At 48.0% G+C, this 16,463-nt stretch overlaps 1 protein-coding gene across 4 annotated transcripts; it reads left to right on the top strand.

The window, feature by feature from the left end:
- The first annotated feature begins 265 nt into the window (after positions 1–265).
- On the top strand, positions 266–15,853 carry LOC121567378 (transcription factor RelB). Of its 4 annotated transcripts, XM_041877385.2 has the most exons (11): positions 266–618; positions 6,558–6,569; positions 6,801–6,988; positions 9,197–9,529; positions 10,209–10,375; positions 10,601–10,692; positions 10,828–10,959; positions 11,166–11,270; positions 11,498–11,713; positions 11,862–11,933; positions 13,980–15,853. In XM_041877385.2, exons 1-11 carry the CDS (start codon positions 585–587, stop codon positions 14,480–14,482), a joined length of 1,854 nt encoding a protein of 617 aa, XP_041733319.1. In that variant the 5' UTR covers positions 266–584; the 3' UTR covers positions 14,483–15,853. The 4 variants fall into 4 exon arrangements, with proteins under 4 accessions (XP_041733319.1, XP_041733318.1, XP_041733317.1 ...); XM_041877384.2 differs by lacking the exon at positions 266–618 and having other exon boundaries at positions 6,372–6,988; positions 10,831–10,959; XM_041877383.2 differs by lacking the exon at positions 266–618 and having other exon boundaries at positions 6,372–6,988.
- Positions 15,854–16,463: the final 610 nt, after the last annotated feature.

Below are 16,463 nucleotides of genomic sequence, written 5' to 3'. Positions count from 1 at the left end.
ATATATATGTACTTGGTGCAAGTAGCTGTATTTTAAAGTACAATAACCGATCCCATAGTGCGTAAAAAGCGGCCATGAGGAAGGGTATTTTTCTATCACGATATTCATTGCAATTGCGGCTATTATACTACAGTAGTTTGCAAAATATAGTTGATGGAATGAGCCGTTATCTGAAGTTTCTACATGTCTATGGCCGGTCACATCACCGCCCCTGGGGGTTTCCCAAGCGGTGACGTAAGGGGATTTCCACCCAACGGAACAGCCAGTCAAACCATCCAACAAGTGCGGAACTAAACGCACAGTCGAACAGGGCGCTTATGAGGCGACTCATTTGATCCACAACATATTCACGAGCTCATCGCATACTAGAGAGGTAGAATTTGTATGCTTTTTAAAAACGAAAGTCCAATTGAACCATATCGAAGTACGAGAGCGAAGAGAGGATAATATTTGATTGCAGTAGCCTACCATGGCCACGAAATGATCGGTCAGGGGAAATAGGGCAGAACTGTGTTTGTGTCTGGGTTTTTTAAACTACTCGAACAAGCTTTTCACCCCCAGGACAACCAACATCGTAACGTGCCATGACAAACATGAGTGTTCAAAACGGCACTTCAAGTAAGTATCTTTTCTTTAACATGAACTAAATCTGAGTTATGCATCTACGGTGTCTGATCTGTGTTGGCCCACGACATTCATATTCGCATGGACAGTATTATAATTTTCATAAATAATGTATCTACATAATAGTGTAAATAGTGCATTGTCACGGGTCTGTCAAAAAGGGAACTGACTGCAGGGGCCCAGACAAGTGATCCTATATTCTAAACGGCACACACTGCCGTGCTATTCAACTGACAGTTTGTGTTGTCATTCTGTCATCACCAGCGTGACTGACAGTTGAGTAGAGGGGTCCACACCCACTTCTGAGATGTTACACTAGTCTTAGGCACTAGTCTTAGGCTACCTGTTAAACCTATACTATTACATTGTAATACATATACTTTGTCACGAGTTGCTAAGCCAGAACCCAGAAGCAGACCAGGACAAGGTAAGTTGAAACGAAGGTGAGTGTTTATTACAAATTCAAGAGTGATGCTGAATAATCCAGGGAACAGAGCGGGCGGCGTTGATTAGTTGTTGGGGGTGCAGTGGTTGATCCCATCCTGGGTCGGCAGCCGCCGACCACCAGGCAGAGGTTGGATGAAGGTTCCGGACGGGTGACTGCAGATGGAACAAAACGGGGGTAAGTAAGCAACAAACCAACAAGGTGCAAAAACAACAAAACTAACGCTAGGCTCTAAGACTGATACTCGGGTAAACCTACTGTTCATGGCTAACGATCCGGCAGGGGAATGGATGTTAGGCCAGAGCCTAAGAAGGGTGATGATCAGGACCAGGTGTGCAGATTGCTGATGGGATGCAGGTGCGGAAATCAAGAGAGCTCCCCGGAGCGTTCCCGAACCCTCGGGAAACTGGAGATCACGAACAGAAAAACTAGTCACCAGACAGGACCCGACTCAGACTGCCGGGATCGTTACAGTACCCCCCTCCGACGAACGCCACCGGGCGGACTCCCCGGAGCGCCAGGATGGAGGCGGTAGAAGTCACTGATGAGGTCAGCATCTAGGACCTGTCGCCGCGGAATCCAACTCCTCTCTTCAGGACCATACCCCTCCCAGTCCACGAGATACTGGAAACCCCGGCCCCGCCGTCTGGAATCCATGATGCGACGCACCGTGTAGGCAGGACCACCTCCGATCATCCGAGGAGGAGGAGGAGGAGGCGGAGGAGGCAACAGAGGACTGAGGAAAACAGGCTTGAGGCAGGAGACATGAAAGGTGGGATGGACTCTGAGCGTCCTCGGGAGTTTGAGTCGAACTGCCACCGGATTGATCACCTTCTCCACCACAAACGGACCAATGAACTTCGGTAACAACTTCCTAGACTCAGTCCGTAACGGAAGATCCCGTGTGGCCAACCAGACCCTATCTCCGATGGAATAGGTGGGAGCGGGGATCCGGCGACGATTCGCCTGGAGCTGATACCGGTCCGAAACTCTAAGGAGTGCCTTTCTGGCCCGATGCCAGGTCCGGTGGCAACGCGAATATGGGCCTGAACAGAAGGCACTGAGAGCTCCTTCTCCTGAGAAGGGAACAGGGGAGGTTGGTAGCCATACAGGCACTGGAAGGGAGACATCCCAGTGGCAGATGTAGGGAGAGTATTGTGGGCATACTCAACCCAAGGCAACTGAGAGACCCAGGAGGTGGGGTTGGAAGAGACCAGGCAGCGTAGCGTGGATTCCATCTTCTGGTTGGCTCTCTCCGCCTGACCATTGGATTGGGGGTGAAAACCCGATGTGAGACTGACTGTAGCTCCAATGGCCAAACAGAAGGACTTCCAGACAGCAGAGGTAAACTGAGGGCCACGGTCGGAAACGATATCACTGGGCAAACCGTGGACCCTGAAAACCTCCCTAACCAGGATCTCGGACGTCTCCGAGGCAGAGGGAAGCTTGGCAATTGGCACAAAGTGGGCGAACTTGCTGAATCTGTCCACGATAGTCAGAACGACCGTGTTCCCCTCAGAAGCGGGCAACCCAGTGACGAAGTCCAGGGCCAGATGCGACCATGGTCGCCGGGGAATAGGAAGGGGGGTGAAGTAGTCCAGAGCTGGGCCGATTGGTACTCTTATTCTGCGCACACACTGGACAGGCAGCAACAAAACCCCGAGTATCCTCGGCCATGGCAGGCCACCAAAAACGTCTGCGAAGAAACGCCATTGTCCGAGCCACGCCAGGGTGACAAGCCATCTTGCTGGCGTGGGACCATTTGAGGACAGCAGGACGAACCGACTCAGGCACAAACAACCGACCGGGTGGACCGTTACCGGGACCGGGCTGAGTCCGAAGGGCCGCCAGCACCTCCTCCTCAATCTTCCACATAACTGCTCCCACGACGCAGTTCCGGGGGAGAATTGTCTCGGTCTTGGACCCACTCTCCTCCGTCTTGGAGAACATCCGGGACAAGGCGTCCGCCTTGCCGTTCTTAGATCCAGGTCGGAACGTCAGGGAAAACTTGAATCGTCCGAAAAACAACGCCCACCTGGCCTGACGGGAGTTGAGACGTTTAGCCGATTGCACGTAAGCAAGATTCTTGTGGTCAGTCCAGACAATAAACGGTTGCTCCGCCCCTCCAACCAGTGGCGCCACTCCTCCAAGGCAAGTTTCACCGCGAGAAGCTCCCGGTTACCCACATCGTAATTCCTCTCCGCAGGCGAAAGGCGACGAGAGTAGTAGGCGCAGGGATGGAGTTTACTGTCCGTGGAGCATCGCTGCGACAGGATGGCGCCAACTCCCACATCAGACGCGTCCACTTCAACGACGAACTGACGGGCCGTGTCCGGTTGAGAGAGAATCGGTGCGTTGGTGAATCGCCTCTTCAAATCCAGAAACGCTCGATCCGCCTCCGGATTCCACTTGAAGGTCCTGATACTGGAAGTCAAGGCAGTTAACGGAGCGGCCACACGGCTGTAATCCCGGATGAATCTGCGGTAGAAATTCGCAAACCCCAAAAATCTCTGGAGCTGCAATCTCGTACCGGGCTGGGCCCATTCCAGAACCGCTCTAACCTTCTCCTGGTCCATCCTAATCTCTCCCCTGGAGATGATGTACCCGAGAAAGGATGTCGGTGTGGGCGTGAAACTCGCACTTCTCGGCCTTCACGAACAGGCGATTCTCCAACAATCGCTGCAGAACCTGCCGGACATGCTGGACGTGGTCGGAAGGTTCCTTCGAGAAGATCAGAATGTCATCCAGGTAAACAAACACAAAGAGACCGATCATATCTCTCAGGACGTCGTTCACCATACTCTGGAATACCGCTGGAGCATTGGTCAGTCCAAACGGCATCACCTGATACTCGAAGTGACCCATCGGTGTATTGAAACCCGTCAACCACTCGTCCCCCTCTCTGATCCGGACCATGTGATACGCATTGCGTAGGTCTAGCTTGGTGAACACCGTAGCACCCTGTAAGGAGTCGAAGGCAGAACTCATCAAGGGCAGGGGATACTTGTTCTTGACCGTGATGTCATTCAACCCCCGATAATCAATACACGGTCGAAGAGAGCCATCCTTCTTACCCACAAAGAAGAATCCTGCCCCCAGGGGGTGATGACGAGGGACGAACGAGACCAGCAGCTAGGGACTCCTTGATGTAGGTCTCCAAAGCCTCACGTTCAGGTCGGGAGATACTGTATAACCTTCCCTTGGGGTAGACAGCTCCAGGGAACAGGTTGATGGCACAATCATATGGTCGGTGGGGAGGGAGTGACAGAGCCTTCTGCTTACTGAAAACTTCCCCCAGATCGTGATATGTCTCGGGAACCAGGGACAAATCTGGGGGTTTAGCCTCAATCACCTGACTGGGAACCGAATGGGGGCAGGCAGTCTTGAGACAGTTAGCATGACAATCAAGGCTCCAACTCGTTACCTTGCCCGTCACCCAATCGAACGTGGGATTGTGTTCCTTCAGCCAGGGGGTATCCAAGGACCAGAGGAACATGGGAAGACGGCAGAATGAAGAATGAAATCATCTCAGAATGATTCCCCGACAACCGCATCTTAACCGGTTCAGTCCTCATCGTGATACGTGCCAGACTACTGCCGTTCAGAGTGGTCGCTTCAATGGCTTCCGGCAATTGCTCCTTGGAAAGCCCCAGCTGTTCCACCAACTCGGCATCAAGAAAGCTTCCATCGGCACCTGAATCGATAAAAGCGTTAATCGCTAAGCTCTGATTCCTGTTCACAAGGGTAGCCGGGAAGCGGGGTCTGACAGAGGTACTGAGAGGTTGAAACTGGCTCGCTAAAAGTCCTCCCAACTTTAGCGAGCCGGGCAGTTTGACGACCGCCGGGAACAAGTGGAGATGTAATGTCCCGAGCTACCACAGTAGAGGCAGCAGTTGGTCTTACGTCTATGTTGACGCTCCTCCTTGGTTAACCCGTGCCGCCCCACTTGCATGGGTTCAGAATCGGGAGAGAGGACCTCTCCACTAATCCTTTGTGGTGGAGAATGATCGACGTGTTCTGGTCCACCACCCGACCCGACTGGGAACTGAGAAGCTGATCGATTGGACGGACCCCATTGCTTCTCCCTCCTTCGCTCTCGGACTCGATTATCCACCCGAATAGACAAGGCTACCAAGCTGTCCAGGTCACTAGGCTCGGATAGGAGATCAACTCATCCTTGAGCTGCTCCGACAGACCCTGGTAAAAGGCCGCTTGCAGAGACTCCTCGTTCCACCCACTCTCCACAGCCAACGTCTTGAACTCGATCACGAAGTCGGCCACGCTGCGAGTTCCTTGGTGAAGCGAAAACAGGCGCCTAGCTGCGTCCCCTCCCTCGGACGGAATGGTCGAAGAGCTTCCTCATCTCGGCCGTGAACCCCTGGTATGAAGCCATGCAGGGGTCTTGTCGTTCCCAAACGGCTGAAGCCCACTCCAGCGCTCGACCACGCAGCAACGCAATCACAAAGGCTATCCTAGCCTTGTCTGTGGCATAAGAGTAGGGCTGTAGATCGAACACTAATCCACACTGCATAAGGAAGGAACGGCATCTTCCCAGCTCCCCCTCATATTTATCCGGCGTCGGAACCTTGGGCTCACGGAAGGACACAGCTCCAGAAGCGGCAGGCGAGATGGGTGAAACCGGTAGTGGATCCTCCACCGGAAACTTGCGTTGGTTCTGGACCTCCGTCAGACCGGTAGAAAGGTTCCGAACTGACAACGCGATCTCCTGTAGTACCGTGCTATGATGGCCCAACATCTTCTCCTGATGGGTAATGGCATGGCGAACAGAGTCCAGGTCCGCTGGGTTCATTACTGGCCGGATCGTTCTGTCACGAGTTGCTAAGCCAGAACCCAGAAGCAGACCAGGACAAGGTAAGTTGAAACGAAGGTGAGTGTTTATTACAAATTCAAGAGTGATGCTGAATAATCCAGGGAACAGAGCGGGCGGCGTTGATTAGTTGTTGGGGGGTGCAGTGGTTGATCCCATCCTGGGTCGGCAGCCGCCGACCACCAGGCAGAGGTTGGATGAAGGTTCCGGACGGGTGACTGCAGATGGAACAAAACGGGGGTAAGTAAGCAACAAACCAACAAGGTGCAAAAACAACAAAACTAACGCTAGGCTCTAAGACTGATACTCGGGTAAACCTACTGTTCATGGCTAACGATCCGGCAGGGAATGGATGTTAGGCCAGAGCCTAAGAAGGGTGATGATCAGGACCAGGTGTGCAGATTGCTGATGGGATGCAGGTGCGGAAATCAAGAGAGCTCCCCGGAGCGTTCCCGAACCCTCGGGAAACTGGAGATCACGAACAGAAAAACTAGTCACCAGACAGGACCCGACTCAGACTGCCGGGATCGTTACATACTTACCTGTTATACTTATACTATTACAATCATTGTCATAAATGTATTACACCTATACTATTACATTGTCACAAAGTAATTATTCATGAGTTAACTCACTTTTTTCTCCCACTTTGTACAACAGCAATCGACTTGGGTGAGTAGGCTATTTGTTATTATTGTATAGTAAAAAATAAAAATAGCTAGTAGGCCTATAGTCTACATACATAGGGCCTCCTAGGCCTATGCATCATGCTCATGTTTTAATGTAGCTGGTACAGTACACATACAGACATAGATCACACTCAGATGGCCTACACACCAGCTCAATGTTTGCAGTCCCCATCAGCATGTTTGCAGTCCTCATCCCACTCCCTCTACTTTTTAGACATCATTCAGGAGTTGATCTCTGCAGACAAAGGGTTTCCCTGTCAGGCCCAGTCTCGTTTCTGCCTCCCCGGACCTCCTCATCCCCCTGTAGACACTGACCTCCAGGCCCAGAACCACAGGGCCATGTCCAGACAGACCCCCTCCTCGACGCCCCCAGTACTGGTGCCAAGGGGCACGACCTCCAGAGTGAGTACCAGGCCTTTCGGGATATAATTTAAAAAAAATATTCAGCCACTCTTGGAGGGAAATGAATGTTCAATTAACAATAAACTGCTACAAGGGAGATCGTTTTTGTTAGGCCATTGATTCATGGAGTTCAATAGAAAAACGGAGAGGTTGACTTGTAGTTATTGTGTAGTGGTTAGTTAATGATGTGATTTGTTTCTGCAGCCACTCAGGTACACTTTGTGGTCACATCAGTTCACACTGTCAATGCTTGGTATCTCCGTTTGTTGTAATAGCTGGGAGATAAAGTCATGTAAACAGATAGCGGGGTGATCTAAGGGCTAGTCTTATCAGAGAGTTGTGCTATCGCTTCCTCATGGGCTAGTGGTGGGAACCAAGGCAGACAGACACACCTCAGGGCTAAGTGAAACGCCACTACTGACAGTTTCCAAGGATAAGGAATGTGCACAACGGCACATAGCGTGGTGACTGGATTCACTGGTGCTTTGACTTCTAAGGCGGCCTTGATTACCTTGTTGTTAGCCTTGGATTGCTGTTCTCCAATAGTCTGGAACTCACAGTGAGACAAGTGTGGTCTGTGTATGTCTGTGAGTCAAAGCGGTGCCTTGAGATAGACTGTGAGCTGAGTTGACACACTCCCGTCTGCATGGTGTGGCCTCTTGTGGGAGAGGAGGCAGAAAAGGAGAGAAAGAGCGTAATCTGTTTCCTACTTTTGTTTTGAGTTCCCTTCCTTCCGGGACCCAACCCTTTCAGGGTGAAAGTTCACATTCGGAGGCTTTTCTGCTTTTCTAATTGGTCGATCTGCTGTAGATTATGTCAACTTCCTGTTTCTCGAGCATGCTCCTCCCGGCTCGATTGGCTCGATCCTAGCTGCTTTTGGCAGGCCCATACTATCACGCTTACACAGACATACACACCGCCCGGAGACGCTACTTTGAAGTGGAGCACAATGATCTCACACGCACCTCTTTTTGTTCCTACAGCCTTATCTACTTATGGCGGTTTGTTTAGACAGACTTGAGTTGTAGGACGGCTTGTAATAACAAAGGGAGAAGGCGATCCCTTAAGTCAGTCAGCTTGTTTTTCTTTGTTCCGGGTTTGTTTTTGGTGAATAGTTTTTCCTGTTGCTGGTCTCTAGGGATTCTTCAAACGGGCTGTTAATTAGAAGGTATGTGGTTGAACTTGGAGCGTGAAGGGCAAATTGTGTGTGAGAGGGTTTACTATAATGACCACAGACTGTTTTTTATTGATATAAGTATACCACTTTGACATATAAGAGAACCTAGGAGGAAGGCCCTCAAAATTGTCAAAGACTCCAGCCACCCTAGTCATAGACTGTTCTCTCTGCTACCGCACGGCAAGCAGTACCGGAGTGCCAAGTCTAGGTCCAAAAGACTTCTCAACAGCTTCTACCCCCAAGCCATAAGACTCCTGAACAGCTAATCATGGCTACCCGGAATATTTGCACTGCCCCCCCACCCCATCCTTTTTACGCTGCTGCTACTACTCTGTTAAGTATTTATGCATAGTCACTTTAACTCTACCCACATGTACATATTACCTCAACTACCTCAACTAGCCGGTGCCCCCGCACATTGACTCTGCAACGGTACCCCCCTGTATATATAGCCTCCCTACTGTCACTTTATTTTACTTCTGCTCTTTTTTTCTCAACACTTTTTTTGTTGTTGTTTTATTTTTACTTTTTTTGTTTAAAATAAATGCACTGTTGGTTAAGGGCTGTAAGTAAGCATTTCACTGTAATGTCTGCACCTGTTGTATTCGGCGCATGTGACCAATAAAATTTGATTTGATTTGATTTGAAATGGGCAAACAGACAGAGCTAGAGAGATGGAGGCATGAAGAATGAAAAACAGTCATGCATCTCAGCTGCCTGAGAGGGTGGAAGAGAGACGGAACTATAGAGGGGTTAACCAAAAACGGAAATGGGGTGCTCTCTAGTTTAACAGTTGAGAGGGGGGCATGGCAACAAAATGTGTCAAATGAGGACATAGAAAGTTGTGTACTGAGAGAGAATATGTAGATAACAATAACAATGCAGGTTATCTTTGAAAACGCCCTCACCATTTTACTCTTAGTACCATCATGATGATGTTCTGGAGACAAAGTTAACTGTTTGTTGTCTGCGGTGTTCTTTACATAGATTTTTAAACACGGCCATTGACTTTAAGTTATGTCTCTCCGCAGCCGCCCTGCTTCTTCCCTCAGCCCAAGCACCACTCTAGCACCAGAGATATGGCAGCACCTCAACCCGCTCGTGGGGTCTCTCACTCGGGCTCAAACCGACGAGGACGTGGGTCCTCTGGTTTACGGACTTCCAGGGGGCCAGATGGTCCCTCTCGACAGGCCCAGACAGACACAGATCTGCTGGAGCAGATCCTGGAGAGGCCCACCCTGGCCGTGGTGGAGCAGCCCAAGGAGAGAGGCATGAGGTTCCGTTATGAGTGTGAGGGCCGCTCGGCTGGGAGCATCCTAGGGGCCTCCAGTGGGGACTCCAACAAGACCCTGCCTGCTATAGAGGTACCCAATAGATCCATATTGTATTTGTCTTTATTTGAAGTTGATTGGAAACACTTTAATTTATAACAACTTAGCGAAGTTGCAGTTAATACCCTTACTCTTGTGATAAGTGACATCTTTCAGCAAATTGTGTTCCCAATGTCATCCCTAACCTGCACTGGATTTGCATGTATGTTTGTGTGGGAAGTGGAAGGGTTACCGGAATGTACCATCTTTCCCAGAATAAAGGTGTTTCCCCCTTGTTGGTTTGGCTGCCCTCAACATGTAGAGCCAGTGTAAGGAGCAGGGGCAGAGGGGAAGGGGGAGGAATTGAATGTAACTGAAATAGAAAGTAACCCATAAATCCACATCTTTGTGTGGTTCAAACTAAGGGGATTAAACCCCCCCCCAACACACACCCTTTCAACACTGTGGATTCACACCCACATACTACAATTCAGACCACATCTCTCTAAGATTAACACTTCCAGACAAGTGCGAAGTTTGACAGTTGAAAGGGAGAGGCACTGAATAAGTTTTGGTTATTCACTTCACATTTATTCAGTTTTAATCATGCTCTCACTTGTGTTGGAGGAAGAAAGACGGTTTGATTGATGCATATCTCTCTCCTCCTTCTCTTTCTTTGTCCCTCTCCCACGCTTTCTCTCCCCATTTCTTTCTCTTCTTCACATTCTTTCAGCTCCAGGGTCCCATTCAGCACATAAAGAAAGTGATGGTCACTGTTTCCCTGGTGACCAAAGACTACCCGTACCGCCCACACCCCCACTGCCTTGTGGGTAAAGACTGTGCTGATGGTACCGGAATCTGTGTCGTCTGCTTAAACCCCCACAGCAACCGACGTCACAGGTACCCCTCTCTTTCTCTCCTCTATTCATCGCCTTCTTTTCTTGACAAGTAAATATTCTCCTTTTGTCCACCAGAGGCCCATATCCTCTTTCTTTCTCATTCATCCTTCACCTCTTTGGGTGTGCTTTGCCAGGAATGTGCACTAGGTTAGTGTAAACTAGATTAGTGTAAACATGTCTGTTTTTAATGGTTGGTAACCGACCATGTTTTGTGTGCATCTTGCAGTTTCGCTAACCTGGGCATCCAGTGTGTAAGGCGGAAGGAGCTGGATGCCTCACTAGAGAAGAGACGGAATCAGAAGATCGACCCCTTTAAAAGTGAGTAGAGCCCTGACACGCACACTAAGCACATCGCAAGCACACACAGAACTTACCCAATTAAACAAATTAAATATTATTGTACAATAAAGTTGTCATTAGCAGTAGGGTAATATTCTCTCCTCTGTCCCCCAGCAGGCCACTCTAAAAGCATAGAGGACATGGACATGAACGTGGTGCGGCTGTGTTTCCAGTGTGAGCTGGAGTGGGAGGATGGAAAGAGGGACTTCCTGAACCCCATAGTGTCCAACCCTGTCTATGACAAGAGTAAGATCACCCCCCTCCCTACCAAACATCCTCCTGAAGCCGACACTACCACCTATACATGACTGCTTTTACAATAGTCTTCAAACGTGATACGAACCAGTACTGTAAAACCACAGCTATGCAAATGTATTTCATTCCTGAACCATCCAGCAGGTGCTCAGTGTGTGTGTCTGTGTGTGTGTGTGTGTGTGTGTGTGTGTTTACAGAGGCGACCACCACATCTGAGTTGAAGATTAACCGTCTGAACATTGTTAAAGGGCCATGCACCGGTAAGACTGAGATCTACATGCTCTGCGACAAAGTCCAGAAAGGTGAGATACAGCCAGATCCCAAGTTGTAATATACAAACACAGAGTTGAGCACGCTGATATCTAGCAAATTAAAGGGGAAGTAAAATCATAGTAAAATCCTGTTAAAACAACTAGATGAAGTGACAGATGATGTGTAATGACACTTCTCTGGAAATACACTGTTGAAGTCATACAGCTTGGAGGACTATACAAGCTGATTGGTGTGTGTGTGTGTGTTGCTCACTCAGACGACGTTGAGATCATCTTCAAGCGGGGGTCTTGGGAGGCCAAGGCGGAGTTTGCCCAGACGGACGTCCACCGGCAGATTGCTATCGTGTTCAAGACCCCGTCCTACCAGGAACAGGACGTGGGGGAGGAAGTGGAAGTAAACGTCTTCCTGCGTCGTCTCTCTGACCACATGGACAGTGACCCCGTCACGTTTACCTACCAGCCCGACAACCCAGGTTGATACAACTTATGAATGTTATATATGATATCATAATGCTGTGTTATAACATGTTATGTATTGTGTTCTAATATAACATAATAGAGACAAAGGCTATTCAAACAGAGGGATTCAATATATTTGTTCTGTTTTGATGCCGTGTTCAGATCCATATGAATTGAAGCGGAAGAGGAAGATCAAGACAGACATCAGCTTCACAGAAAGTTCCTGTGTGGCAGGTGAGGATTGGCCTCGGCTCTCTCTCTTTCCAGCTTAAATGTCTGCTACCTATTGCAGGACAGAAAGTAAAAAAGAAAGTGAAAGAGACAACAATAAAAGCTCCTTAAACAGCACCCTCTCAAAAACAAATGACTGTACATCTGAGTGTCAATAAGGTGTTCTAACGTACAGTGCATTCGGAAAGTATTCAGACCCCTTGATTATTTATATATATATATATATATATATATATATATATTTATTTTTTTAGGGGGTAGATCAGCTTAATATTGCAGATAGATTGTAACTTCCATCAATGTAATTGTCTGCATCACTTCCAATCCCCCATGTTTTTTTTATATATATATATATATATATATATATATACATACATACACATATATACATACATACACATACATACATACATACATACATACATACATACATACATACATACATACATACATACATACATACATATATATATACATACATACATACATACACATACATATCCTTTAAATAAATATATTCCCCTTTATTACTTTCCAACCCCACCACCCTTTCCCTAATTGGACCCCTTGATTTTTTCCACGTTTTGTTACGTTACAGCCTTATTCTAAAATGGATTAAAATATTTTTTTCCCCTCATCAATACAATACCCCATAATGACAAAGCGAAAACAGGTTTTTAGAAATTTTAGCAAATGTATTACAAATAAAAAACAGAAATACCTTATTTACTTCCAGAAGTATTCTGAACCTTTGCTATGAGACTCGAAATTGAGCTCAGGTGCATCCTGTTTCTATTGATCATCCTTGAGATGTTTCTACAATTGATTGGACATGATTAGGAAAGGCACACACCTGTCTATATAAGGTCCCACAGTTGACAGTGCATGTCAGAGCAAAAACCAAGCCATGAGGTCAAAGGAATTGTCCGTAGAGCTCCGAGACAGGATTGTGTCGAGGCACAGATCTGGGTGAAGGGTACCAAAAAATGCATTGAAAGTCCCCAAGAACACAGTGGCCTCCATCATTCTTAAATGGAAGAAGTATGGAAACACCAAGACTCTTCCTAGAGCTGGCCGCCCGGCCAAACTAAGCAATCGGGGGAGAAGGGCCTTGGTCAGGGAGGTGACCAAGGACCTGATTGTCACTCTGACAGAGCTCCAGAGTTCCTCTTTCCAGAAGGACAACCATCTCTGCAGCACTCCACCAATCAGGCCTTTATGGTAGTGGCGAGACGGAAGCCACTCCTCGGTAAAAGGCACATGACAGCCCGCTTGGAGTTTGCCAAAAGGCACCTAAAGGACTCTCAGACCATGAGAAACAAGATTCTCTGGTCTGGTGAAACCAAGATTGAACCCTTTGGCCTGAATGCCAAGCGTCACATCTAGAGGAAACCTGGCACCATCCCTGAAGCATGGTGGTGGCAGCATCATGCTGTGGGGATGTTTTTCAGCGGCAGGGACTGGATGACTAGTCAGGATCGAGGGAAAGATGAGCGGAGCAAAGTACAGAGAGATCCTTGATGAAAACCTGCTCCAGATCACTCAGGACCTCAGACTGGGGCAAAGGTTCACCTTCCAACAAGACAACGACCCTAAGCACACAGCCAAGACAACACAGGAGTGGCTTCGGTACAAGTCTCTGAATGTCCTTGAGTGGCCCAGCCAGAGTCCAGACTTGAACCCGATCAAACATCTCTGGAGAGACCTGAAAATAGCTTTGCAGTGATGCTCCCCAACCAACCTGACAGAGCTTGAGAGGATCTGCAGAGAAGAATGGGAGAAACTCCGCAAATACAGGTGTGCCAAGCTTGTAGTGTCATACCCTAGAAGACTTGAGGCTGTAATCGCTGCCAAAGGTGCTTCAACAAAGTATTGAGTAAAGGGTCTGAATACTTATGTTTTTGCTTTGTCATTATGGGGTATTGTGTGTAGATTGATGAGGGGAAAAAAACGATTTAATCAATTTTAGAATAAGACGTTACGTAACAAAAAAGTCAAGGGGTCTGAATACTTTCCGAATGCACTGTAAGTCCTTTCTATCACCTACAGCTCAGAATGTGGCTGCAGCTGAAGCCTCCACCTCCCAGCCATTCGAGCCGTTCACCTTCCCCCCAGCAGAGAGCCAGCTGGTCCCAGAAGAGTTGCACCCTCCTGCCCAGTCTGGGGCCTCCACCATGGGGGAGATCCACTACAGTGATCCCCAGGAGGACAACTTCTTCAATGTGTGCATGAGCCCAGAGGACATCAGTATGCTCTCTCAAATTCTGGAGCCCCTGTTCCATGTCCCTGCCCTCCTTGGCTTTGACCAGGGGCTCAACTCCAACTTCCCCCCAGGCGGCATGGACATGAACTTGAACCTCAACCAGGGTGGGTCTGGGCAGGACTTGGGCTACTATAACGACCTGCAGTTCAACCAGATGGTCAACGAGAATCAGGCCTCTCTGATGGACCTCCTCCCACTGTCACTCCCCGACTCCGTCCCCCAGGACCAGGGCCAGTGTGATAACGAGGGGTATGCTTTGGTCCAGGTGAAGACAGAGGGGGACCTATGAGGGCAAAACGTACCCCCTTAAGACTGAATGTGGCTTGAACACAGCCCCTGAACTTTAAGGGGCTTTTGTTGTGTTGCTCCTCAAACTAGAAGTTTAGTGTGTGTAAAGTCCTAACTCTGCCCTGTGACAGTCCTCTCACCCAAACAAAGTACAGTATGAGAGTTTGGACACACACTGGTAATTTTCAGTAGCTGAAGCACCTTGTACCCTAATGGTGTGGTTACCCCTTGCCCCCAAAGGCCTCGCTGGACGAGGCTATAATCCAGACCCCTGTCCCCCCTTCCCAAACACGACTACTACCAGACCCTAAAAGGATACGTTTCAAAATGTCTGCCCAGACCCAAGCCTCTGAGTGTACTGTGTTGCCTTCACCATGCTGCTAACGTTAGGCTAAGGCTAATAGCCGTGATCAGCACAGCACTCACAGATGACATGTAGCATTTGCATGTAGCTTTAACGCCTCAGGGGGGACCAGAGTGATACTGGTGGAGGCGAGTTGCCCTTCCACTAGGCTAACCATGGATGTTAAAAAACGATTCCTACCTACCCATTGTCATTACTACCTGTGGTGATTAGGGGACCATGCAGTGCTCTGACCAAATACAAAATGGACACTCAAACTCAACTCTTGTCTGCCTTGTCAGTTTTACTTGTCAGGCTCCGTCCTTGCTGTGTATATATTGTGGCTGAGGCAGACATCCACAAGGACCTACAGGAAATCCCTGATTTGAGGATTCAACTGAAGGAAAGCATAACTAAGGGACTCGATTCGATCCGTATCGCAGATGTTCAAAGCTATAGTGCGATTTGAAATGTAAAGGTAATTTCCAGTTGAGCCGACACATGCACCATTTACCGTGAATACAGTCTCTGCGAATGCGGCGTCATTGCTTTAAATTTATATCGCGCTGTAGCGCGGATCTTCGGTGCTACAGATTGAATCGAGCCCTAAGCATTTAACTGTTGGTGCAAGACAACCTGAAAACGACCCCTCTGTGGAGAAATTGTTAAATAAAAGGGACCATCTACAAATGCTGTTTATTTTTCACTTTCCATATGTGATATATTATTTGTTGTATAGTCAAAGTTATTGTCTTTTGACTGGTATCTGTAGTTTTTGAATGTTGACATTAGTTTTAACCTCTGGCTCACCTGTTGACTCTGTTCATTGTAATAACCAATCTCCATGTACAGTAGAAACGACCATAGTCCAATGCACTGTCCATCTGTAGTTCGTCGTGTTAAACATGTTCAGATTCTTAACAGATTCACAGCTTCTTTGTATACTGTATGCTAGACTCCACCCTTCACACTGTAGAGTTTTGATTGTTGTCATTAGTATTTCAAAAATAAAGTGATTGCAAGTCTTCATCTTAAACTCTGGTCACATTAAGTGGGTTTTGTTGTTTTTTGTATAGGCTATTTAATATTAATGACATGATAGGTTTTTACAAAAATTACAAAAGCAAACTGGCCAATGACAAAAAGGAGAGAGGGACTGAATGAAAGACAGAGGGAAAGAGTCAAAGGCTGTGGGAGAACTGGGTCCGTTTTTGTGTTCAGTCTTGGCTGCTTTTAATGCGATCCTATTTTTAGCTGCCAGCTTTTGTTGCCGGTCAGAGTCCAGCCCACACACATTCCTAATGCCTCACTCACATTTACTCAAAAAAACAACGTGACTTCCCCTAACCTCACCAACACAACCTGCCCAGTATTGTACATGGGCCCTGACTTGACGGTTGTGACTTGAGAATTAGTGTAAAACACATACATATATTATTTGTGTTGTATGTAACTGGTGTTTTACCTAATGAAAAAGCAGAAATGCTCTTATGTTAGCCCATCAGTTTCTGGTGAAGAGCTTTGATGAGGCGCTTCACTTTGTCCTCCAATGTCATTGGAAATGGCTTTTTGCCTGATGTGCTTACACCACCTCTGAGTCACTGCATCAACAATGACTCATTCAACTTGTGTCTTGCTC

Source organism: Coregonus clupeaformis, chromosome 6 (assembly GCF_020615455.1).
Source record: "Coregonus clupeaformis isolate EN_2021a chromosome 6, ASM2061545v1, whole genome shotgun sequence".
NCBI lineage: Eukaryota > Metazoa > Chordata > Actinopteri > Salmoniformes > Salmonidae > Coregonus > Coregonus clupeaformis.
This window is presented reverse-complemented; position numbering and strand designations above follow the sequence as displayed.

Coding starts and splice junctions, on each gene's coding strand:
- LOC121567378 (XM_041877383.2), top strand. CDS start 6,722: ATGGCCTACACACCAGCTCAATGTTTGCAGTCCCCATCAGCATGTTTG. Junction 6,989..9,196: donor CAAGGGGCACGACCTCCAGA/GTGAGTACCAGG, acceptor GTCTCTCCGCAG/CCGCCCTGCTTCTTCCCTCA. Junction 10,693..10,827: donor GAAGATCGACCCCTTTAAAA/GTGAGTAGAGCC, acceptor TCTGTCCCCCAG/CAGGCCACTCTAAAAGCATA.